The sequence below is a fragment of the Armigeres subalbatus genome, chromosome 2 (assembly GCF_024139115.2).
Source record: "Armigeres subalbatus isolate Guangzhou_Male chromosome 2, GZ_Asu_2, whole genome shotgun sequence".
Taxonomy (NCBI): Eukaryota; Metazoa; Arthropoda; class Insecta; order Diptera; family Culicidae; genus Armigeres; species Armigeres subalbatus.
This window is the reverse complement of record NC_085140.1, coordinates 241,887,934-241,912,139: the sequence shown is the minus strand read 5'-3', so window position 1 is coordinate 241,912,139 and position 24,206 is coordinate 241,887,934. Positions and strand designations below refer to the sequence as shown.

General features: G+C 39.2%; 2 protein-coding genes across 6 annotated transcripts in view; one reads left to right on the top strand and one right to left on the bottom strand.

The window, feature by feature from the left end:
- The window catches only part of LOC134211996 (WD repeat-containing protein 7), a 37,092-nt gene extending 14,020 nt beyond the window's left edge, over window positions 1–23,072 (top strand). For 2 of the 5 annotated variants that reach the window (XM_062689449.1, XM_062689447.1), the window contains 5 exons: window positions 1,055–1,153; window positions 9,128–9,282; window positions 9,345–10,736; window positions 12,279–12,405; window positions 12,468–15,885. In XM_062689449.1, coding sequence (XP_062545433.1) covers window positions 1,055–1,153; window positions 9,128–9,282; window positions 9,345–10,736; window positions 12,279–12,405; window positions 12,468–12,811 — 2,117 coding nt within the window. In that variant the 3' untranslated portion in view covers window positions 12,812–15,885. Of the gene's footprint in view, window positions 1–1,054; window positions 1,154–9,127; window positions 9,283–9,344; window positions 10,737–12,278; window positions 12,406–12,467; window positions 15,886–22,748 lie in introns of those variants that run through there. The other 3 variants (XM_062689451.1, XM_062689450.1, XM_062689448.1) reach the window with 2 other exon arrangements.
- On the bottom strand, window positions 763–8,418 carry LOC134211998 (uncharacterized). Its single transcript, XM_062689454.1, has 7 exons — window positions 8,262–8,418; window positions 8,149–8,193; window positions 8,032–8,085; window positions 7,903–7,950; window positions 2,865–2,921; window positions 1,532–1,878; window positions 763–1,472 (listed from the first exon to the last, which is right to left on the bottom strand). Exons 1-7 carry the CDS (start codon window positions 8,380–8,382, stop codon window positions 1,284–1,286), a joined length of 861 nt encoding a protein of 286 aa, XP_062545438.1. The 5' UTR covers window positions 8,383–8,418; the 3' UTR covers window positions 763–1,283.
- Window positions 23,073–24,206: the final 1,134 nt, after the last annotated feature.

Below are 24,206 nucleotides of genomic sequence, written 5' to 3'. Positions count from 1 at the left end.
GTTTATACTGCCTATAATCGCATATTTGTCCCATCTTTGCTGGATTTCCTAGTCATATGGGACAGTTATGCGATTACAGGCAGTATAGTCCATCAACGGGCGAGGAACAGCATGCATGCGTGGTCCATTTGATTTGTGTTTGGCACAGTCGATTGTTGAACTGATTGAAAGGCGAATGGTGAATGGGTGCCGGAGCAGGAGAAATTGGCTCAATAATACCTAATTCTGTTATTGATACCATACTCTGTTATGAACTAGCCCTGCATAAGAGGTAAAATACCAAAGGAATAATACCAAAAACTAATATGCACAATACTTAAGCCATAACAAACTTAGTTATTAAATACCAAATGCATAACCAATTATTATTCGTTTGGTATTGAAATACCTAAGCATGGTATGCCTCAAGTATTCTGCATATAAGTTTTTGGTATTATTTTTTGGTATTTTACCTACTTCATACCAAATTCTGTTATCAAGGTCGTCGCTCCTGCTCGGGTAGGGAATTATGGTTTAAAATGCACTTGAGGGGTGAAATGACGCAACGCATAAAATTCTTTACATTATTTGATGTATTTTGAATTTAATTTGTTTCCAACGAAAATTTCAATAGAAAATTTCGTTCCGAATATTGAGAAGAAGATTTGTTTAAGTTAAAAAAAAAGTTATTGTCAAGCCACTTCCTACAACACCAGAGATTAAAATATGTATAATATGAAACGATTGATTTAGAATTAAGGGTAGCATTGTAAGATGAAACAGTTATTTTCATTATTCGTTGTATATTTATTGTATATTTAATATTTATGGATATATCACTGTCACAAGCATTTCGCCAAAACAATGAAAAAAATCGATAATATTTGTCTTTTAGTTTTAATTTTTTTTCACTGTGAATGAAATAGTATTATTTTTCAGCATGAGCTCATGATGATACGTTTGTCAATGTAGCTGTTTTTAAGAATAAATATATTGTAATTGCTTGCTTGCTTCGATGGAAAGAAGACGTGTCTAATTCCACTAGGTGAAATAACTATCCAAAATTTCTATACAGGTATACTTGCCAAAATGAAGGAAGGTGCAGAGAACGTTCAAACAAAGGTGCAAGCCAAGTTAGACAGTGTGGTAAAAAATGTTGGTGATACGGGTAAGGGTAAGTTTCGTTACTGCACCTAAACTCATCGTATTTACTGCACCCACCATCGCAATCTTTCGTTATTCCTCATTTGTTATCGTGTCTTGTGGACATTTTTTGGTTCAATACATCATATTATGATAGAACTTTAGTTGATTCGCTGACGGATGCATTCGGCGATCATGTATTCCAGTTCACGTAAACCATCCTGGTAGGTTACCAGCGCATTCCTATTACACGTTTGCTCATAGTGGCCCTTGCAGCTACCATAATAATATGCCATGTACTCGCGCAGTTGTTGGGTTCTACTCAGGAACGTGCTGAAGCAGTCTTCTATCTGTATGGAATAATAAACAAATCTGGATTACGTTATTTGTAAACTAGCAAATTTTTCACCTTAGAAAAGCCTTGAATATTGCTTGTTAGCACAAGTAGATTCATTTTCAAATGATGAAGGTAATAATCGGCATTTGTTCGAAGCTTAGGGTGGAGACCGTTTAATGTGGTTTTGTCGAACAGCTTGATCATCTCGTCGTACGTTTTTCGCGAACTGAAGTACACATCCTTATGGGCTAATTTGTCTGGCGTTGTTTTCTTGGAACCTTTTTTGATTACAGCTTTCTCAGTTGTTTGTTTTACGGATTTATCGCTTTTCTGTGTTAGATTTTTTATTAAATCTGACTGCTCTTGCAGTGTTTTCTTCAGCTGGGCGATTTCATCCAAAAATTTCGAACATTGAGCTTCTGAAATGAAAATTTTACATTTCTTATATAAAACAATTATTTTGCTTAAATTATTTTAGCCATCCAAGATAATAAACATAATAGACCTATATTTTAACATTATGATATTTCAGTTTAGTGGACAATTGAAATATCGCTAAATATGATAAAATTTCAGGAATGTATTCTTGTATGTTTTGTTACTTATCGCTTATCGGCCTTATTCAAACTCACATGTTAATTCTGAAAGACAAGTTTTGTTTCTGTAGTATGATTTCAGCTTCACGATACCATCATATTTCAGTAATCTCATGACCATTTTCGCGATAATATTTTCTCTTTTAATAATCCTCCTAAGATTTTAGCTAATTTGAAAGTAATTTGACTGATCACGTGCAGCTTGAAGTGCGTATGAAAATTGCTTTGAAAACAGTAATTTTGTGGAAACCCGTTCCGCAAGGTTGCTCATGAAGTTCTAAAAATATGTGAGTGCGTTGGCAGCATAGGAAAATCTGCAAGGGAACATATCGTCTTTGTTGCGATGCGAAACGATTTGATGCTTGCAAAAAAAAAGTTATTTAGAAAATACTGAAACGTGTAAAATTCAATTTAACACGCATAAGAATAACATCAATTATTATATCAATAATGGGCATTTTTGTTTCTTCATAATCATAACTTTGCTTACAAAAGTCAGATCGCTTCGCCACAACAACTGTCTTCCAGCTTAGGAAGTTTTCTATGAAGTCAAAGAGTTGATTGTATTAAAATAGTTTATAGGTCACCTCACGAAATGGGTTTTTACAAGTGGCGATTTCTATAGCAATTACCATACAAACTTCAAACTGCGCGTGTTCAGTAAAATAACAACCAAATTAGCTTTAAATTCAGGAAGATTATTAAAACCGCAAATATCATTGTTTAGGCATAAGAGAATAAAATAGTCAAAATTTGAATCATTCTACTGTTCGTGTATCTTTTCGTTTTTCAAAACTATTCAAACTTACCTGTGCCAATAGGCGGTGTCCAGGGTTTATTTCGAATATAATTGATTATTGTGTTTGCTACAATGAATAATAATAAATATTTATTATTTTTAATGGTTTATAATCGGACAATTAGGCTGTTTAGCTCACAAATTGTTGATATTGAGTTGTTTACAGTTTAACACATAGCCACGTTCTAGCTAGACCACGTTTTTCTAATCTCAATATTAATATATTTTTATTTCATTTGTAAACCTTCTATCTACATTTTTGAAAACAAATTTAATAATATTTTTCAAGACGCTAGTATTTATAGTATGACAGTTAGTCCGTGAAGAAGAAAAGTTTTTATTAGTCCCATGTACATGTAATTTTGAAATTGTTAGAAACCTATAATGAATTATTATTCGCTTAATAAATCGTTGTTGTTTGTACACTCGTTGCAAACAGAGCTGTTAGATTATGAGTCCAGGCCTTGTTAACTACAGCCTGATGCAGCAAGCGAGGACCGCGAAGGAAGCATGGAATAGATTGGAGGCGCATTTTCAAGACAGTGGCTAAATCCGTGAATTTGGATTACTTCGTCAGTCAACCGGAGTAAAGCTTGTGGAGTGTGCATCCGTCGATGAAAATGTTAATTTTTGATTGCTTTGAGAATAGGTCGTATGTGCAAAAGAGAGGCTCTCTTTGTTCGCGCTCTCTTTCGCTAATATATTAGCTAGTTTTGCATTTTTGCTACATTTGTCGTTCAGCACGCTAGACAAAGCTTTTGTCTTAAGATATCTGCCAAGACATCAGAAGTAAGCTTGATATATTTTTGTAATAATAACAGAGAAAGACTACTACCGTCGCAACCGGTAACCTAAGGTAGGTTGCCAAATGGACCGCCTCTTAGGCGTACAGAGGTCCTCTCGACCTCTGTACCGCACTGGTCTCTGACGGCAGAGACGACGTTGTCCGCGTTTGTGATCTAGTCCAGTTGCTTGCACTGGAGGGTCACTTCCGCCCCCAACGACCTCACCTCGGCGTCGTCCTTGGGTGACGACCTCTTGGGCCAGCTTCCTGTTGTCAGTCCCACTAGCCTGCGTTCCGGCACAGGCCGGCTAATACCCTCTAGCGGCCCGGCGACTTCACCTTCTCGAGTCGACACCCTTCGGGCTCCTCTGCACCCCGATCTGCTCCGTCCAGACGACGTTTGGCCTTTATGGTCATACGTCGTTTGGCTTTGCTCTGAGCGCCTTCGCCGGATTGCTGCATGGGCCGTTTCGGGTTAGGCGCAGTCTTTTCTTCATTGGCAGTCAGGGCGAAATCAATCGCCTCTTGGGGCATAGTCGCTACCCCAAGGAAGGAGAAGGCTTCGGTTTGGGCACCTTTGCCAGCCTTTTTTCCCACCACCCGTCTGATAAACGTATCCTGTTATTGTCTTGCGACTCGAATAGCCTGGCGGAGCATCCGAAGGTTCTGTTTCAGTTCCTTTCTGATGTTCTGCCCTGCGTTCGCGAACACGATAATATCATCGAGTTGCTCGGCGACCACTCGCATCCCGGCCCGGCCCGGGCGTGCTGATAGGGCTATATCACATTACTGTGGGAGACTCCGTTGCTGCTAGTTGCAGCCTCCGGCACTCCGGTCTCCCCCTTCCAGGGAAGAGACCTCGCCAAAACCCCCTTGGCAAAGGGGTTTACCACCTCCATGCCTAACGCATCGTCAAAAGAATTGTTTTTTGCTTCACTCATTGTAATTGGGTCCCCTTTGTGGCTGCCGTCAATAGAGGTAATAAACTATAGGATACGATTGTCGCTGCGGTTCCCTTTGTTATCGTCCTCAAACATGTTGGGTACCTATCTGTCAAAACGTACTGATTTTTCCTTCGTTGGCATTTAGTGCTTTATCCCTGCCAGCAAAAGATGTTTCGCCACTGACGACAGCGACAAGCTTCCTCTATAGTTTCTTAGCTCTATTCTGCCGTCCAATCCTACTGGAGTCGCCTTGAGTAATTCTCGCTGAAACCGGGCCACTATTTACACGAGGTTCTTAAAAATGTCTAAATTTATATTCTTTCGAAAGCTTTCGGCGAGTATATTAATGATCCGAGTTAAATTCTTCAGAAAGATGAACCCCTCGTTAGTTATACACGAAGTCGTTTTAATGAACCCCTCGATTTTTGTCAATTCTTGACTCACCAAAATTATCATAACTCCAACATTTCTCAACCGATTGTAGAGATCAGCATATCGTTGGAAAGAGGAAGAGTGTATCCTCAATTTGCAATAATAAAAATAGAAGCAGCCATATTGAATTTGGCCGCCATCTTGAATTTCTTTTTAAAAACTATTTTTCTGCCAGGTTCGCAACCACCGATTTTGAATATTAATACATCGATGGAAAGCTTATCTTATATTGTGCATTGTTTCAATAAATCTCAGGTGTATGTTTTTTCTATCAAAAGTCCAGCGAGAATTACTCCTTGCAAACATCATTTAGCATGTGGATTGGCGAAAAGAAAAATGGAATATCTTGAAATGGAACGCAGAATCAAAACAGCAAACAGCGCAGCCAGAAACCGGTTCATCTGATGCTCATAGAGTAACCAGAAGTTATAATAGTTATAAATTAAAAAATGAACTCCGTTAATATGAATGGGGTACCGTCTTATCGCACGGCCCTCCTTAGCCGTGCGGTAAGACGCGTTGCGTTGTTGTAACGGAGTATTTCGTAGATTGCATACTGATAGTTGTCATGTATATTCTTTACCTTTCTTACCCCAATTGCTTATGGATTTCCATTTGGGATTCAATGGAAATCCAATTGGGGGTCCAAAATGATAAAACATGAAAGCTATCATTGCCGGCCACGCCCATCTTCTCCGTTACTAGGAAAGGGAAGGAAATGATGATATGACATCTACTTAACGAGAGGCCAGCGACTCACCGACGCCCTCATAGATGTCAAGGAATTGGATCATTATAAGCAAATGATAGAAAATTTGTGGAAATACGTTGGGAGAAATTTATGTCACTCCATTATCCTTGCCAATGATTTTCCTCGGATGGGGCGAAGGTATTAGCCTTGCCCTGGCTAATAGCCTAGGTTTAAGCGCCTTTGCTCGCTCTCTGAAACGAAAAAAGAGCAAAAAGAAATTAAATTCCCCTTCCCCCCTGATATGATAATGATTTTGATCAACAAATGAAACTGAATCACTACTGATTTCACTCTAATTGTCCAAATTATGTTTACTATTATACCTTATACACAAACTATGATCATTGATGATTTAAACAAACTATATTTGATCATTTGAACTCGTTTTTCGACATGGGAATGGGAATGAAACAAATGTAAAGAATATGATAAGTATAATAAAATCGATACATATTCTGAAAATATTGATTATAATAAGTTATTGAATTTAACAATAAAAACTTCACCTGTCATAAGACGGGTCTGCACAACCCCACTCAATTCCACCACTCAACCGTACCCCGACAGACACGTACCCCGACCCCAACAGCAAGGCCGTCCCCAGTGTCTCGCACTGCTCGCACTCGAGTCGAGTCGAGTCAAGTACGAGACACCGAAGACGACCCCACCGTTGAGGCCGAAACACGCATCTGTCAAGGCACAAGCAAGTGGCGGAACTAAATGGGACCGTACAAACCCGTCTTATGACAAGTGAAAACATTCTACTAAAAAGCTCAAAATAATTTTCTCAACAATAAAAACTTTTCAAAATATCTTGAAGATTTCTTGGCCTAGGCAATTAGATATAAGAATATCACTGCAACGAATGTTCTTCTTCTTCATTCTTCTTCTTCTTCATTCTTCTTCTTCTTCATTGGCATTACATCCCCACACTGGGACATTGCCGCCTCGCAGCTTAGTGTTCATTAAGCACTTCCACAGTTATTAACTGCGAGGTTTCTAAGCCAGGATACCATTTCTGCATTCGTATATCATGAGGCTAACACGATGATACTTTTATGCCCAGGGTAGTCGAGACAATTTCCAATCCGAAAATTGCCTAGACCGGCACTGGGAATCGAACCCAGCCACCCTCAGCATGGTCTTGCTTTGTAGCCGCGCATCTTACCGCACGGCTAAGGAGGGCCCCTGCAACGTATGTTCTTCCTTAATGCGGACAATGTAATTGTCTGGGAAACGTAAGGGCAAAGGCAAACAAACTTAAGGTATCTTACCTTTGCTCAGCTGACTACTTTACCCACAATTTAAAGGCTTGGCAGCGCTTCGCTTCCGAGAGGTGATAATTCAGAAAGATCTCCAGCAATGCCGGCGACACTGGTTACCAGTTTCCCACCGACCAGTGAGCTGGTATCATGTTTGACTTTAGCACTATTGTCAGCGATTACGATGTACGTCATTGACCCGAAGAAAGCACGATCGGCTAACGGACGCCGTCATGACCGTATGGTCTCCCTCGGGGGTGTAGGTTAAATTGGGGTTCGGCCATTCTTACCCGCGGAAGTTAATATTTGTACACCAACAATTTTTCAAAATTTAAACAAGACAAAATGTCACACGCGAGAAAAAATGCTTCCGTTTTTAACGATGCCTACTATTCGTCCCCATACTATCTCCTTAGCCGTGCGGTAAGACGCGGCTACAAAGCAAGACCATGCTGAGGGTGGCTGGGTTCGATTCCCGGTGCCGGTCTAGACAATTTTCGGATTGGAAATTGTCTCGACTTCCATGGGCATAAAAGTATCATCGTGCTAGCCTCATGATATACGAATGCAAAAATGGTAACCTGGCTCAGAAACCTCGCAGTTAATAACTGTGGAAGTGCTTAATGAACACTAAGCTGCGAGGCGGCTCTGTCCCAGTGTGGGGATGTAATGCCAATGAGAAGAAGAAGAAGAACCGTTAAAATTTTCGGAGATCGAAGGTAATGTTTTGTCCTGAAAACAAGGTTTGTATGAACCCACAGGATCGCAAATAAAATCACAAATTATAAAGAACAAAAAGTGTCCCGGATTACCCAGATAAAAATCTGGTAAAGTCCAATTCACATAATGATTACCTTAATTATAGATAAACTCACATGAACTGTTTTCGGAACTTCCCTCTGATCCGGATAATGCAGTTACACCTATCAACGATATATAGAGTATTACAACATACCTAATAAATATTGAACATAAGTTCAAATTTCTAAAAATTCATATCTCACGTTTTCCACCAAATGTAGTAGGAGGAGGTACAAAAATCCTGCCCGTATTATTTCCTGCAGAAACAGTTTATTTGAAACAGTTTATTGTTTAACGTCAAATAACACCATAATTATTACCCTTGTTATCCTGATTTCGGTATGAATAACTGCCGATCAACACATCTGGTAATATTGATTTGAATATAATGGTTTGTTCAATGGAAACGAAATATAATATACGGCTAACTTACAGGAGATTCCAGACCGCTTCTGATCAAAACCGCGCTGAATTTTTGACAGGTTTTCACCTTTTGAGTCAGCACCTAACACAGTGAGGAGAAAGAGATTGATTATGTACTTATATTTGCACATTTTGAAACATGATTCTCAGATGGAGTCCGAAACAGAGAATTATATAGACAAGAGGCAAAGATTTGAAGCTAGTCTTGCATACATAATCAATATTATCGTTTGCTTAAGTTATTGAAGCAATTTGTCTTACTGTCGTTAAACAAATAACAATGTCTTAAACAGGTGGTTGATCGTTCAATCATTAAACCTTTAGTGTTAATAAATGATGCAACATATGTTGTAGCAGGTCGAGTTAATAAGACTTCTTATTATTCACCACTTAATTAATAACAAATTAGATTTAAGTTAGGTCATTGTTACTAAATATTCAACGGCTTTAAAATGGGAATTGGGCTTATTCTACGAGTGGAGTGACGTGAGATTGCTCGAATGACGTGAGAAGAGTCGTATAGCCCCATTTGAATAACATGGTCACCTCACGTGAGAATTGCTAAAATCGACTCACCTCACGTCACTCGACTCGTAGAATAAGCCCAAATATCTTACACCGTACGACAAGATATCACTGGTCGTAATTGTCGATATTTTTCAGGCTGTAATTTATTTAAACTAATTTTATTCTGGAGTGCTTTTGTATTAAACCGCTTCTAAACAAATGCTTCGGGTAATTGAGGTTCTAGGATAACTGTTTGGACGTGAACTACTTACATTCTAACGATGCATCCGATAAGCCTTGTAGAAATAATGAACACAATTCCATAAGATTGATCAAGCTTCTAACCGCAATTTTGAAACGTATTCGTAGATGCATCCGATATTACGAAGAAGATAGCTCCTAGGATGGAAGCCACTCACGTTATGGAAGTAGCTCAGCTATTACTGTCACTGTTGCATTCATGGGGGCTGGATCCCCATCTGGACAAAGTCTGCGAAACGCAACTTGGACTTCTGAAGCCTAAGGTAGGTTGTATATGTGTTCCTCGTGTTACCCTTGTGACCTTTTTTATCGTTACTGAAAATAGATTCCGGTGTCGTTTGGTGTGTTGTCTAAAGGTGGCTACATGTCGCTGTTGCTTCCAACATGGCAGAATAATATCGATATTAAGATATCTGCCGAGCAGATAAAAGCGATTTCTTCAACGGCAGAACTAATGCGTCAACAGCATCTGACAGATGTTTTCACGGCCAGGCTGCACTGGGAACTCAGCACCACTCTGACCTCCAATCATCTGCTGGCGCTAATATCCATGTCCAACACACTAATGTCCATGAACATGGCAACGTTTATCCCTGAGCAAGAACGAAATCGAAAGCTGCACCGCCAGTCCACCAAGGCGTCCTGGACAAATGACGAGGAGCAGGAGGAACTGTACACACAACAGCAAGCACAAATCAAGCAAGGTTGGAGCCTTCTCTCGACTCACCACTGTTTCCTGTTGCCCGAGAAGATAGACGCCCTCGATGCAAACACTTTCAAACGGCCCCAAGTGGAAATGATGGCCCGTCGTTGGCAACACCACTGCTTAGAAATTCGTGAAGCAGCTCAACAGCTGCTGCTTGGTGAACTCGGACGCATGGGCAAGAAAGGTAGGAAGCAACTAGTTGAGAGTTGGGCACAGTATCTCCCCATGTATACACACACTGAGCCGATTGTTCAGCAGACACAGGCATCAACTCAATCGAATCCTGGTTCACCGGTATCAACTCCTGGGGGTCCACCTTTAGAGACACAAGAAGAGGAATCTGAAGAAGAGGAAGAAGTAGTACGCAAACCATCTAGCTTGGCTGAATTAAAACGCAAGCAAACGACGGCAGTCGTTCTGCTAGGTGTAATAGGAGCGGAATTCGGTCAAGATATTTCTTCGTCAGACGGCAAACGAAACAACGAGAATCGCAGGAAGAGCTCTGTTGTAGAAGGATTCGGGATTGGTAATAACAACCTTGCTCGGTCGACGTCGATGGCTTTGACACATCTCTTGCTAGCTCCGTCTTCGCAAAAGCTTCCAGCCTATACACCGTTGCGCCGAGCTGCCATAGATTTGATTGGGCGTGGCTTTACTGTGTGGGAACCTTACATAGACGTTAGTAAGGTTCTTCTCGGTTTGCTGGAGATGTGCTGCGATTCCAATCGTTTGATACCCAGCTTGAACTACAAGCTCCCGTTGACACCCCAAGCCGATGCTTGTCGAACGGCTCGGCATGCTTTGCGATTGATAGCTACCGCACGGCCGGCGGCGTTCATCACGACAATGGCTCGCGAGGTGGCCCGTTACAATACCATGCAGCAGAATGCGCAGGCCATTAGTGTACCGATCACGCAGTCCGTGTTACACCGTGCCAAGCGGGAAATATTGCAGTGCGTTGAAATGCTGATCGACAAGATGCAAACGGAGATAGCCAATTTACTGGTAGAGGTAAGTACAATCAACATTTTGTTTCTGTGTTGAATATTATCAATTCAAACTAAAGCCGGAGTGGCATGTGCAGTATACAATGAGTTCTCTTATCCGCTCGACCTATGGGTACACGTCGCCAGACACACAGTCTACGATGGGTCCGCAAATCGTCTTCCACCTGATCGATCGACCTTGTTTGTTGCGCACCTTACCGTCTAGAACTCACCGGATGATGTCAGGAAATTTGACCGAATGCCGTTTGGCCGAACACCATTTGGCCAAACGGGTCCTTTGCCCGAATATTTGAAAAATTTCACCTCAGTTTACGAGTGGTCCTTCTTTCTTCTTCCTTTTCCTTCTTTCGTTTTCATAATTCCTTTTTCCTTCTTCCTTATCACTTCTGCATTCTTCCCTCCTCCTTTTTCATTATTCTATTCTTCATACGTCTTCTTTCGCCCTTCTTATATCTACCTTCTTCGTTCATCCTTCTTAAGAATTCCTTCCTCCATCCTTATTTCGCTTCCTTTTTCGTTCTTCGTTCTTCCTTCTACCTTCTTCTTTCTTGCATCTTCATACTTCTCTCTTCCCTTTTTCCTTCTTCTTTCTTTCTTCCTTCTTCCTTCTTCTTTTCTTCCTTTTTTCTTCTTTCTTATTTCTCCTTCCTTCTTCCTTCTTACTGCTTCCTTCTTCGCTCTTCCTTCTGCCTTCTTTCTTCTTCATTTCTCTTTCTTATTAATTTCTCTTTCTTCTTCATTTCTCTTTCTTCATTCATCCTTCTTTCTTCTTCCTTCTTCATACTTCTCTCTTAATTCTCCCTTTTTTTTCTTCTTCTTTCTTCCTTCTTTCTTTGTTTTTCTTCTTTTTTCCTACGTTCTTCTCTCTTATTTCTTCTTCCTTCTTACTACTTCCTTCTTTCTTTTTTTTTTCTTGCGTCTTCCTTCTTCCTTCTTTTTTCTTCCTGTCTTTCTTTTTCTTTCTTCCTGCTTCTTTCTTCCTTCTTGTTGTCTTCCTTCTTTCTGTCTTCCTTCTTCCTGTCATTCGATTGTCGAGTTGTGACCGATGAATGGTTTATCGAATACTCCGGTTTCTAGCTCCCATGGTGGTGCCACAGCTTTACTAGAAGGTAGCTACTCGATGCCCGCTTTTCCACACTTTCTGTCCTTTCCAGCAAATTTCCACCCCCGTTTTGAGCAGCACACGGTTGCCTAGTGCAAATAATTCGGATATTTATCAGCGGATTCTTAACTTTGCTCACGTGGTCGATGGAGCATATTTGGCATATTTACCTTGCAAAATTTAAGGTGACACTGAATTCGCGAAGTCGAAGCAAAATTCTTCACACAACCAATGACAATTTTTTATGGGTTTTTACAGTAGAGCAACAGAGAGGAGGAGATGGCGGCCATGTTTCACTCAAACTCTGACAGATAGCAATAGGATTTCCCATAAGAGGGAAGAGCAGAATTAGCTTCGACTTCGCGAATACCGCAATAGATTTTGTTTTACGTTTATGAACTTCTATTGATTTTTATATTGTCTTGTCTTATTCTCAAAACACAGGTAATGGACATAACACTTCACTGTGTTGATTCGGGTGATCTAAAGAACAAAGGGCTCGCTGAAGTCTCGCCTTCGATGTGCAAGTTCAATCAAGTATCTCATTGTAGTGCGTCGAGAAGAATTTCTGGTAAGATTGCATTGAATATAATTAACATCATGCATCATGATTAATGTTCAATCGCTTTCCAGTTGGCGCCAGCAACGGTCACCTGGCCATCTACGAGCTGCGGCAGAACAAGTGTCAGATGATACCGGCACATACGAAACCGGTAACAGCCCTTGCCTTCAGTCCCGACGGTAAGTTCTTGGTTAGCTATTCGTGCGCAGAGAACCGGCTCTCGTTTTGGCAAACAAGCACCGGAATGTTCGGGCTTGGACAATCGCAGACGCGGTGCATCAAAGGGTACTCCACTGCGCCGATTCCGGACGTAGCGAGGCTCAATCCGATGCGGTTGGCCAAGCTGATCTGGATAAACAACCGTACTGTTACCCTGATGTTGGCCGATGGGTCCGAAACTAGGTTTAACGTTTAAGTAAGCAAATTCGATTATTGAACAGTATTGTGCATATAAAGATAGTCTACTGTCATGTGAAATCACTCTTCTGTGTAATATGTCCATATAAGTCCATATTAGTTGTTAATCATAAGAATTAAGGCTCAAAAGAAGTAATCAGGCGTGACATTTCTTTTAGTTTCACTTCTCTCCACACACAGATCTTTCCGTTCAAAACTCCTAATGAATGGACTACGGAATGAACCAGATATGTTATTTGAAATAGAGTATATTGCTCGAACCTTAACCCTAATATTCTGCGGTTGAGCACATTTATCGTTGTAAATCTTCGTACATATATTGAAAATGAAGCTTCAACTAAAATTATGCCACCAGACGGCTTACTTTTGGTCATTACGCCAAGTTGTCATAAACAACAACAATTGTGCACAATCTCTTATTTAAGCCATCAAAAGTTTCGAGCGAAATTGACTTAATGTTCGGCAAATTTTCCTAACCTGAGCTCTAGTGGTGGATGCTTTTTAGCCCATGAAAGGTTTGTGCATTATCTATATAATAAAAATGAAATGGTCTGTGTTCGTATCCGCATAACACGATAACGGCTGGATGGATTTTCATCATTCCTTCAGCAGAAATATTCGTTATAGTTTCCGACGGGTTTATACGATATTTTCTCATGCAAAAATTACCAGTAAAATCGAGTAAATCGTAAAAAACTAAAATTATGGTTCGTATGGAAATTTCGAATGGGCAGTTCACAACGCGCATTTTCGCCTACTATGCAGGACAACGTCTGCCGGGTCGACTAGTTCATTATAATTCATTATAAAATAAAAAAGTCGTAAGGTAGACAGTTATAATGTGCTGATCCAAACAAAAATCGTTAGCTGTATTTTGGCAACGGGTGCTTCAAATATTGTCCAAAAAAGTTTTGGTTAATCAAGTCGCCATTATAGGTACTAATGAAAGTTGTGAATCTAATTATGAATGCTGAAATAGTGTGATTGTTATCCGTTCATCTAATGTGCGAAAATAGGTAAGTCCATTCAGAAAACTATTTCTTTGAGCAAAAGAAAAAATATCTTGCACAGACTGCCTACTTAGGGCCGATGCCCACGTCGCGTTTTTTTTTTTTTCAATGCTGCAGGCATCCGCTTTTCCCATCGGAGAGCCGTCGTATCAGGTCTGTTTTAGCGTCCCGCCCAACACCAGGACTTGGGCTTCTACGCTTTGAGCGGCACACGGTCGCTTTGGCGGAGCCTGCTTGCGGATACTTTTTATATATGTTTAACAGAGCCCACTGTCTAACCCCACCACATCCTAGGCAGACACCACAACTCGCAGATGGTCTGAGGAGGGATCGTCAAGCCTTTGGTCATAGTTCCTGCTGCCCCTGATGCACACCTGCGTCCTTTTAACGCAGTGTGCACACAGCGTTCAAAAGACGCTACGTGGGCATCGAGCCGCAAGTGGCTGCTAGAAAACCGATGAGTAAGGCCCGATGCCCACGTAGCGTCTTTTCAACGCAGCGTGCACACAGCGTTAAAATAACGCAGGTGTGCATCGGCGCGGTGACGCTGCGTTAACGCTTTTTTCCGATACACACCTGCGTCTTTTTAACTCCGTGTGCACGCAGAGTTGAAAAGACGCTACGTGGGCATCGAGCCTAAAAGTGAATTTTAACGCGAGTTTATTGGGTTTATCATTTGAAAAAGTGCATGAATCCAGTGTAATGTAAATAAAATATGATTGATACACTTTTTTAAAGAAGCAGTGATAAATACATACATCTAGTTAATAGCTATTGAAAATAATCCCCATCGGTCATCGCGTTCGGAAGTTGTAAAGAAAATTATATATCACACTATAGGCGAAACCAAACGATTCAATCGAGAAAGGCATAATCACCGCTAGGTGTATCAGTCTTAATTTTCCTTACCAACATCAATTTATTATTTTAAAAAAACCTGGATCGTCCTTCTACCGGTGCTGGTGCCTTTTTCATGCATTAAATATACCAAAAAGAGTAAGTTAGTGAGATTTTTACGCGTGTTTTGTGTATAAAAAATAGTATTTTGGACATAACTTCTGAGCGCATATTCCAATTTTGCCAATTTTCAATAATGAACAATGGGACAGTATTCCTCGTCGAATAAAACCTGTTGCGAGTAAATGGGCCATTTTGATAACACAAAACGTCGAAAGGGCAAAGCTTCGAAAGAAACAGAAGGTCGGAAGGACAAAAGGTCGAAGGAACAAAAGGTACAAGAAGATAGAAGTAAGAAGAAAGACGGATGAAGAAGAAGGAAGAAAAGGATGAAGCAAGAAGAATGAGAAGAATGAAGGAAGAAAGATGAAAGATGAAGAAATAAGGATGAAAGACGAAGGAACAAAGACGGAAGAGGAGGAAAGGAGAATTAAAAAAGAAGAACAAAAGAGGAAGAAGGAGGAGGAATTAAGAAAGAAGAACGAGTAAGAAGGAAGGAAGAAAGAATAAGGAAGTAAACAATCCCTCTGTTTTGGCTTTTCTGGTCATAGAATTTATAAATATATAAAGAAGGCCCAAACCAAGGGTCGAAACGTCGGATGTTGTAGAATCACTCCGCTTTATAAATTCTATGACCAGAAAAGCCAAAACAGAGGGATTTTTCGTTATCTACCCTGGTCGTTCCTAATATAAATAGAAGTAAACAATAAGGAAAAAAGAAGGATGGAAGACAAAAGAAGAAGGCAGAAGAAAGAAAAAAGGAGAAAGAGGAGGAGGGTAGAAAGAGGCAGAAAGGAAGAAGAAGAAAGAAAAAAGAAGGACTTCCCACGGGAATGACAATTGTATTCCACCTACATAGCTCGTTTCGTAGCGTGCATTGAAGGTTCCTAAGAGTAATGCTACGTTTTGACAGAGCAAGTAAATTGAACAACTCAGTTGAATTCAATTGACTTGCCAAAAGTTGAACATGTTCAACTTTCTTTTCGTTCAAGTGAATTGAATTAAGGTGTTTACACGTTCAGTTCGCGTTCGATTCAAGCGACTTGCTCAATTCACTTGCCTTGTCTGAACGTAGCATAATAACGGGAAGGAAAGAGATAGATGTGTTCCACGGTGACAGTTCCGTGAGAGACAACACGAGGCCTGAATAAGAGAAACGCCGGTAGGATGTTTTATGGGGCGCGGATAGGTATGTGCGATTAAAGGTTGCATGAAGAAGAGGAAGTCGAAGGATGATATTTGAAAAATATTGCACGGGGAAGCATACGGAAATTTATTTAAAACTTTTCTCAAAAATTCCAGAAGCAATTTAATTAAAAACGGAAAGCAGTACGGGTTTGGACTTTTCTTATACTGTGTATCAAGTATGAAATCATAAAATAAAATTTGAAATCAAAAAATTGCGTTTATTATGCAGTAGAAGGAAAGTCCAACCCCGTACTGCTAACCGTTTTTAATTAAATTATTCCTAGAATTTTTGAGAAGAGTTTTAGAAAACTTCCCGTATACTTCCCCTGTAACGGTTTATTCCGGTGGAGTCATCATAAAATTATCAAAATAGTGAAGACGAACAAATTCCGCTTAAAAACTTGGCTTTTGCGCCAATTCCTCGAAAGGAATTGCCAAGTTTCATTTTAATTTGCCCAGCTTGCTAGTCGGCCACGTCGTGGTCCGAAAACCGTTATTGCGGAATCTGCTCAATCATATTCACTTTCAACACTAAACGATTCGTCAACAAAACTTCAAACTAATTACGAAATTTATTAACCGAATCAAACTTCCTCACAACATTTTACAAAGCTAGCCTACACTTTCACTTCGGATCCAAATTCCGAACTAAAAAAACCGACCGCTTCGCGCTGCGGAGTAAAATTCACAAATATTACACAGCGTCATCTTCTAAGGCTCTGTCTCATTTGGAGAATTAAACTTAAAAGTGACAGTTCGAAAATTAAAAAATAATCCCGTTATAAGAATGGCTGGTGCTACCCAGCAATTCCAATAGGACATCGATGGAAAATGATTCGATATCTGTCAAAAGTAATCTTGCTCTGCGACCAGGGTTATTTGATAATTATTGAAATGTCACTTTTAAGTTTAATTTCAGTTTAATTATCCAATTGAGACAGATCCTAATTCGCACTTAACTTACGTCGATTTTCGGTTGCATGGTGCGTATGATATCACTCGCCCACATCGTCACCACATGTTGCAAAAACTATTTAATAACTCTTATATTGTTGGTTGTAGTAACAACTGCAAATCCTAACCGTTGATCGATGGTGGGGGGTGGGGAAGGGCTGGCGAACCACTGTCCGTCTGGTCTGCATAGTTCACTCGTTGACTATCCATCCACAAGGCACCAGCGATGGGTAGGCTTCTACCTACAGCAGCCACGATGACTGCTTGCCGCATCAGCAACTGCACGATGCTGGCTGCTATCCCGGCGACGGCTTCCTCCAAAGCCAAGGTTATTGCTGCTTGTCCCGGGATGCTTATTTCTAGAGTGCTTTGAGAATAGGTCGTATGTGCAAAAGAGAGCCTCTCTTCGGTTACATTCTCTTTCGATTATTACAAAGCTATACACAAATTTATGTTGGATTTTTTGGCAGATATCTAAAGACAATAACTTTGTCTAGCTTGCTAAAGTGAAAATGTAGCAGAAAATGCTAAACTTGCCGATCTCTTAGCGAAAGAGAGAGTGAACAAAGAGAGTCTCTTTTTTTCACATACGACTTATTCTCAAAGCAATCTGGATTTATAGTCGACTTTCGCCCATCGACTGTAGTGAACTGAGCCCCGATTCGATGCATGGAGGCTTCTTTTATACCCGCGCTAGGTACGAATTATCCGCTTTGCAGTATGTGAGAAGGCTTGAATCAGCGTTTGCATTGTTTCCGATGGCAATACACAGTGTGTCAAAGTGTACAAAATTTGACACAAAATTAAATCTAAAAATTAATATTTTGCTGACTAAAATATTTTTCAAATATCATCCTTCGACTTCTTCTTCATGCAACCTTTAATCGTCAATCGAAGCGTCAAAAAACAGCAGCCAGTCGAGCAGGAGACCTGTCAAGCAGTCAAAATGTTGGCTCAAATAGTGAAAACGGCCAAATTCGATTTTATGCCATTTTTAAATAAACAAAATTGAATGTATTTTTCATTAGTTTGCAATAATATATGCAAGTCATTTATAGATTATGAAATGAAATTCCATTGTTTATTGGATTCTATTGTTATGTGATGTGGACACATAAAATAGCGGATTGTGATATTTTATCCACATAAACCAATTCTTCCTTTCCATGTGTTGTTCTTTGATGAAGAAGATTGAAAGATTAATCTTTTTAATCAAACTTTATATTCAATAATGATATTAGACTGCAATTCTAAAGGAATAATAAATATATTATTAAAGTTTAAGAAGTGTTGGCGGGGTTGGCAGAGTCATATTTTCTATCCGCATTTCTCTTATTCAGGCCTCTACACATATAGTTTTCCAAATTTCTAACCCTACGTATTTAAAAGTTTTCAGTATATTACTAATATAAACGTCTTAAAAGCATTTTAAAATATACTTTCTATCTCCACCATGTCGAAATACAGTGTTTTCATGCACATAGCTCTATCAAGGCGAATAGAACTTTTTTTTTAATATATAGTTTTGGTGTAAAATGCATCTTTTCGCGTAAATCTGTATCCTGTAACGAGGCTGGATTAATAATAATAACTACAAGCACTTTATAGTATCCTGGACCATAGTTAGAGGTGTGCACCGGTCCAAAAATCGTCATCGGCATTTTCTTCATTTTTTCGGGATATTTTTTAGATATAACTGGGAGAATATTTTAAATTTTACTGGAAAAATTAGCTTCCTAGGGAAGTTCTTAAGTTACCAAATTATTCATTTGATTTTTTTCAGAAATATTTTTAAAATTAGTTTGGAATTCCCAAGAAAAATTGTTTGAAATTTTCAAAGAAAAATCTATGGAATTGTCAATGGAAATTGTTTGGAGTTTCCAAATGAAACTGCTTGTAAATGCTAGGGGAAATTATTCGAAATTCGGAATTCCGAAAGGAGATTCTTCAGAATTTCCAGGGGAAATTGTTCCAAAATTTGACGGGAAATTATTCAGAATTGCTATGGAAAGTTCTTTGGAATTTCCAAGTTTTTTTTTTGAATACCACAGGAAATTGTTTTTTGTTCAGAAAAATATATAAAGCTTTTAGTGGAATGTATTCAACCGTCTAAGACAGCGGTGCTCAGCATTTTGTGCGTTTTTTGCCTTAATTTGCTTGTCACACAATAAAAATGAGCTTTCACCTTACTAGTTAGTACTTGGACGAAAGCTTTCAAATATATCTATCAGCTGAGGGTAATAAAACGGATATTGGTGTTAAAGTCACTCCGTACGACTTGATCAAAGTAAAATTACCCTGCGGCCCGCGGGCCGCACTTTTGTTTTGCTTTGATCGTTTCGTACGGAGTGAATTTGACACCAATATCCGTTTTATTACCTTCAGCAGATAGATATATTTGAAAGCTTTAGTCCAAGTACTAACTTGTAAGGTAAAAGCTCATTTTTATTGTGTGACAAGCAAATTAAGGCAAAAAACGTACAAAATGCTGAGCACCACTGGTCTAAGTACTCTCCATTTAATTCCACCAGTTAATTTTCGATATCTTTGCAGATACGTATTTCGACCACAACTGTGTGGTCGTCTTCAGTGTCTCGTACTTGACTCGACTTCGACTTCGTCGAGTCAAGTACGAGACACTGAAGACGACCACACAGTTGTGGTCGAAATACGTATCTGCAAAGATATCGAAAATTAACTGGTGGAATTAAATGGAGAGTACTTAAGTCTGTTTTTTGTTTCCGTGTTCGAAATGTGGACTTAAAAAAGAAATTCTTCGGACGAGAAATTCTTTGTATTGTATTGGTAATTTCTGAACAAAATGTCGACTCTTGGACCAAATGGCCATTTTTGCCAAACGACCATTCGAACAAACAACATTTTTAGCCAAATGATCCGTTGTCCATTTCGACCAAATAACCTATTCGGCCAAACAATGTTTTTGACCAAAATAACCAGTCATCTGTTTCGGAAAAAATGACATTTTTGGCCTTATGGTTTGTTTGGCCAAACAACTATCGGCTTTTCCCGTTGTTTTGGCCAAAAGTCATTTGTCAATAAGCCATAAGGTAACTTGGCTTAGAAACCTCGCAGTTAATAACTGTGGAAGTGCTTAATGAACAATGCGAGGCGGCAATGTCCCAGTGGGGAATGTAATGCCAATGAAGAAGAAGACCAATGCGACGATCGCATCCGACAACTCGAACTACGAGCGCATCATGGGACGCCATGGTATCGGTGAAGTGAGCGAAAACGGAGAGCTGTTCGCAGAGTTCGGTGGTGAAACGAGCTACTTCGAGCTGCTCATTGGACAGCACTATTAACTCCATGATAAATTCCATCAAGAAAGCTCCAATTGCGTGAGGCACCAGTGCTGATGATGTATTTTATATGATATGTATTACATAGCCGTGCTATAAAAAAATCAAAATGTCAATTGAGCGATACCGAAGAGTTTTATTTTGTGGTTTTATCACGGCTTGTCGGTGAGGTCTGCTTCTCAGATTCTGTTTTTTTCCTTGTATTATGTTATGATAAACTTGTCTTCGTGGCTTGTTATGATTGGCACAGGTTTATGCATCTCATTAATCGTCGTCAATATCAATTGAGTGCTAATTCTGAATTGTGAAGCACATGTTGAAAAGTGGATAAGAGTATTGAATTTAGTTTTATAGAGAAAAAAAACAGATTAATCCACCTAGCGGTGACGATTCAATCGTTTCAATCGTTTTTTGTCCTTCACGATTCAATCGTTTGGTTTCGCTATAGTGTGATACACATTATAAATAATTGTCTACATTACGGCTCTTGCAAATGCTGGTTAAAAATCAACCAACCAAGCTTATATGCTTCAACACACCATTTTCTTTATAACTTTGAAACGCAATGACCGATCATGATTATATTCAATAGTGATCGACTAGGCAAGGATACATACACACACATTCACACGGACTGACAGACATTTGTTCAGTTTGACAAGCTGAGTCGATTGGTGTATAACATCATGGGTCTCCGAGACTTCTATAAAAAGTTCGATTTCGGAGTGAAATGATAGCCTTTCGGTACATCTTTGTAGTACGAGAAAGGCAAAAAGGTACTACGTTGAGATTTATAATTGAGCAACTCAGCTGAATGAAATTGCCTTTCCAGGAATAAATGTGTTTAAATTTCTTTCATTCAAATGAGTTGAATAATGGTGTTCGATTCGGTACTTTTCTTATTTATGGATTGTTTTAATGATGGCCCTTGCATTAAGTATTGCCTTGCCAGTTTTAAGCTCGTTCCTTCATTAACCTTCTCCGTATCCAATAAATCAATGACGGTGCGAAACAGTCTTGCCTGAATGATGAGGCGGCAAAAGCAGGTTGTCCGTAAACAAATGTTTAACATGCTAGATTTGTTGAGCACCAAGTATCTTTTTTTTGTAATTATGTACATTCGATACTGTTAGGGTAGTTGTATCAGTAGCGTTCATATGTTTTATTATGTAGGTATGATATTTTGTGATTACAAATACAGCACTTGATTTTTTGTTTTTAATTTTTTAAAAAACAGTTAGTGACGTCATAAAACATGGGTTCTTTGGAAAAGTCTGATACTAAATAAATAAAGGAATCGATTTAGCAAATAAAATGTTTTGACGACGGCGAAAATATGTTATTTTTAAAATTTTATTGCAACTGCTGGTACATCTACTCTGTGGCTTTCGCACGTTTCTTCGCGGAAATCTGACATCGCTGATTTCCTACGTTTTTCTCATTTCACATCCCACAAAAAAAAGATGCTTTCACAATATAAATGAGAAGGTCGCCGCATAGAAAGGCAACGACCGACATTCGCGTTCGATCTTCCTAATAATGAACTATAGAGGAAACGATTTATGGTTTGACCCATTTCTTTGCCGATTCTTGCGGATGGACGACTAATAACATGTGATTGTTTTATTTTTGTTGACTTGAATGGCAGGTGTGTCGACCTGGATTAGTTTTAATTATATATGGTGAAATCCGTAGATTAGCAAATGCTTAATATTTGATTGCAAACGTGAGATAAAAAATAGCATAGGCACACAATAAATGTTCTGGATAGACGTTTCGGTACACTCCTCTAATTCGGCTTTTTTCATTGAGTTCAGGGGCCTCATTGTGCATCTCCTTTCGATAGCTCTTTCGTATGAGAGTTTGCATGGTTTGCTCGTTTCGAGTCGAGGTGCACAGCGACCACCCCAGTTTGAACTAGCTGCGTCATACCTAAATTCTGGAGGAAGCACAATATTCGATGCTCAGTACATGTCCAGTTGATGGGTGCTTCATACCAACTAAGCCACAAAGGACCTCCGTCTAGCATACTGGGGAACATAGGTTTGAGTCCTACCGGAGCATAGTGCATGATATGGTTCTTTTCCCATCGAATTTCCAAAAAAGTCACTAGCCGAAGCCTTGCCCTGTCTGTTGTGTTGATTTGCGTGGGTGTGCAGGGTATATTCGGTAAATAGACGTTTGAATATCATGTAGAAAATTGCATACACTGGGGTCGCTTCTTACGCTGTTAGTATTTGAGTATTTCTGGCTTTTGGATTTATCAAAAAATCTACAATTTCTCTACAAAAGTCTACGAAAAATCGAAGAAAATCAGGTATTGAAATAGACGATTCAATTGAGATAGAGCAAGAAAATTAACAAACGCGTAAAAAGCGACCCCTGAGTACGTCGTTTTGAATAAGTACCAGATCATTGTGTTCAAATGTCACGACAGATCTTTATCCATATGGGTAGGCAATTAAGTGCAGTAGATAGCAGTACTGAAGACGTTCTTACCCTTTAGGTATTACGTATCTGTAAAGCTACAACCCTACAACCCAGAGGTGGAGTTGAACGGAATAGTTCTAAGTAGTGTAATGGCAAGTTATTTAACTTTAATAACGTTTTTCTGTTTCTGAAGAATGTAAAAACAACGGCAAATGTTGCTTTGTTGTCTTGTTATGAAATAATTCTAATATGAGAACAGGAGGTTAAAAATTGAACAGTTCCGTGGTTCCAAAGTTGAAAATAATAATATATATGTGTTATGAATAAAAAAACGTTATATTGATATGGAAACCCAATAAAGAAACCTGTTGAAGTAAAAAGCAATGCTTCACCAAACTAATTGTAGATTACATATTTCTTTATCACAATCATGTTATTAATACCTTTGAAAGAGAAAAAGAGAAAAAAGCTGCGTGTCTGCCGTCAATGCCGAGCCTACGAACAGTTTTGATGTCAGAACTTTTTAACGTTCCAAGTTAAGTAACTAAACAGTTCATTATTATGGTATTTATGTCAAAGTTTTTTTTTGTATTTCAACTGGTATTTTGATATATTAATCCCGATATCTGTCTAGCGTATTGGAACTACATACATAAATAAAGATGGGTCCGGATAATCTCACCACTTGTCTGCACAGCTAGAATCTTGGAAACAGAACAGCTATCGGAGGAGTAGGAGGAAAGCGTCGTATGCCCCATCTACAAGAAAAACGATCATATCCCAAGTCAACTTGCATTGTCTGTCATCCGCAGTATTTAAATGAGTTTGGGGGGAAGCGGGCTTCGTTTATGGCCGTTCAACAACGGATTTTATTGCAGAGTAGAGTGGGGCAAGAGTGCGCATGGGGTAAGAGTACGTTTTCGATATTTTGAAGTTATACAAAACGATAAACTAGCAGCATTGCATCAGTTTGATAGGTATTCTGACCAACTATTTTCGTGTGTAATTGTAAACGATTTGAATAAACAAGAACTGATATATGGAGATAGTTAATTTTCTGGTCATTTTGCTAAAAATAATTGTGTTTTCGCAACTAGTATTCCATTACCATATATACGTTTAATCAGGTGAACATTATACCATTTCGATAACCTACTTTATGGTGCAGAATATTAATTCGGTTGGTTTTCAAGAGGTCAAAACCATAAACTACATAACTTTTTGGGGCTGTGGGGTAAAAGTACGCAGGAACGGGTGGGGCAAAAGTACGAATGTGAACCTTTAAGTTCTGTTGTCAAATCCGTATCCGGCCGAAAGAAGACTTCTTCCACAACAAAGAAAAAAGGGACAGATTCGAAAATTATCACAACTTTTCCTTTTAAAGATAAGTAATTTGGTATTATAAACTCGATTATAAAGGACTTAGCGAACAAAGCACTTAGGTGAAACAATAAAATTGTATTTGGTATTGTTTTACACCTCAACATAGTCCGAAAAAACAATTTCATCTAATTACTATGTCTGAAACTCGATT

Excerpts from the sequence above, each read along its gene's own strand:
- LOC134211998 (XM_062689454.1), bottom strand. The coding sequence starts at position 8,382 with ATGTGCAAATATAAGTACATAATCAATCTCTTTCTCCTCACTGTGTTA. Across the intron at positions 7,951-8,031 it reads TACTACATTTGGTGGAAAAC|GTGTAACTGCATTATCCGGA; the intron begins GTGAGATATGAA and ends TATCGTTGATAG. Across the intron at positions 1,473-1,531 it reads ATATTCAAGGCTTTTCTAAG|ATAGAAGACTGCTTCAGCAC; the intron begins GTGAAAAATTTG and ends TATTCCATACAG.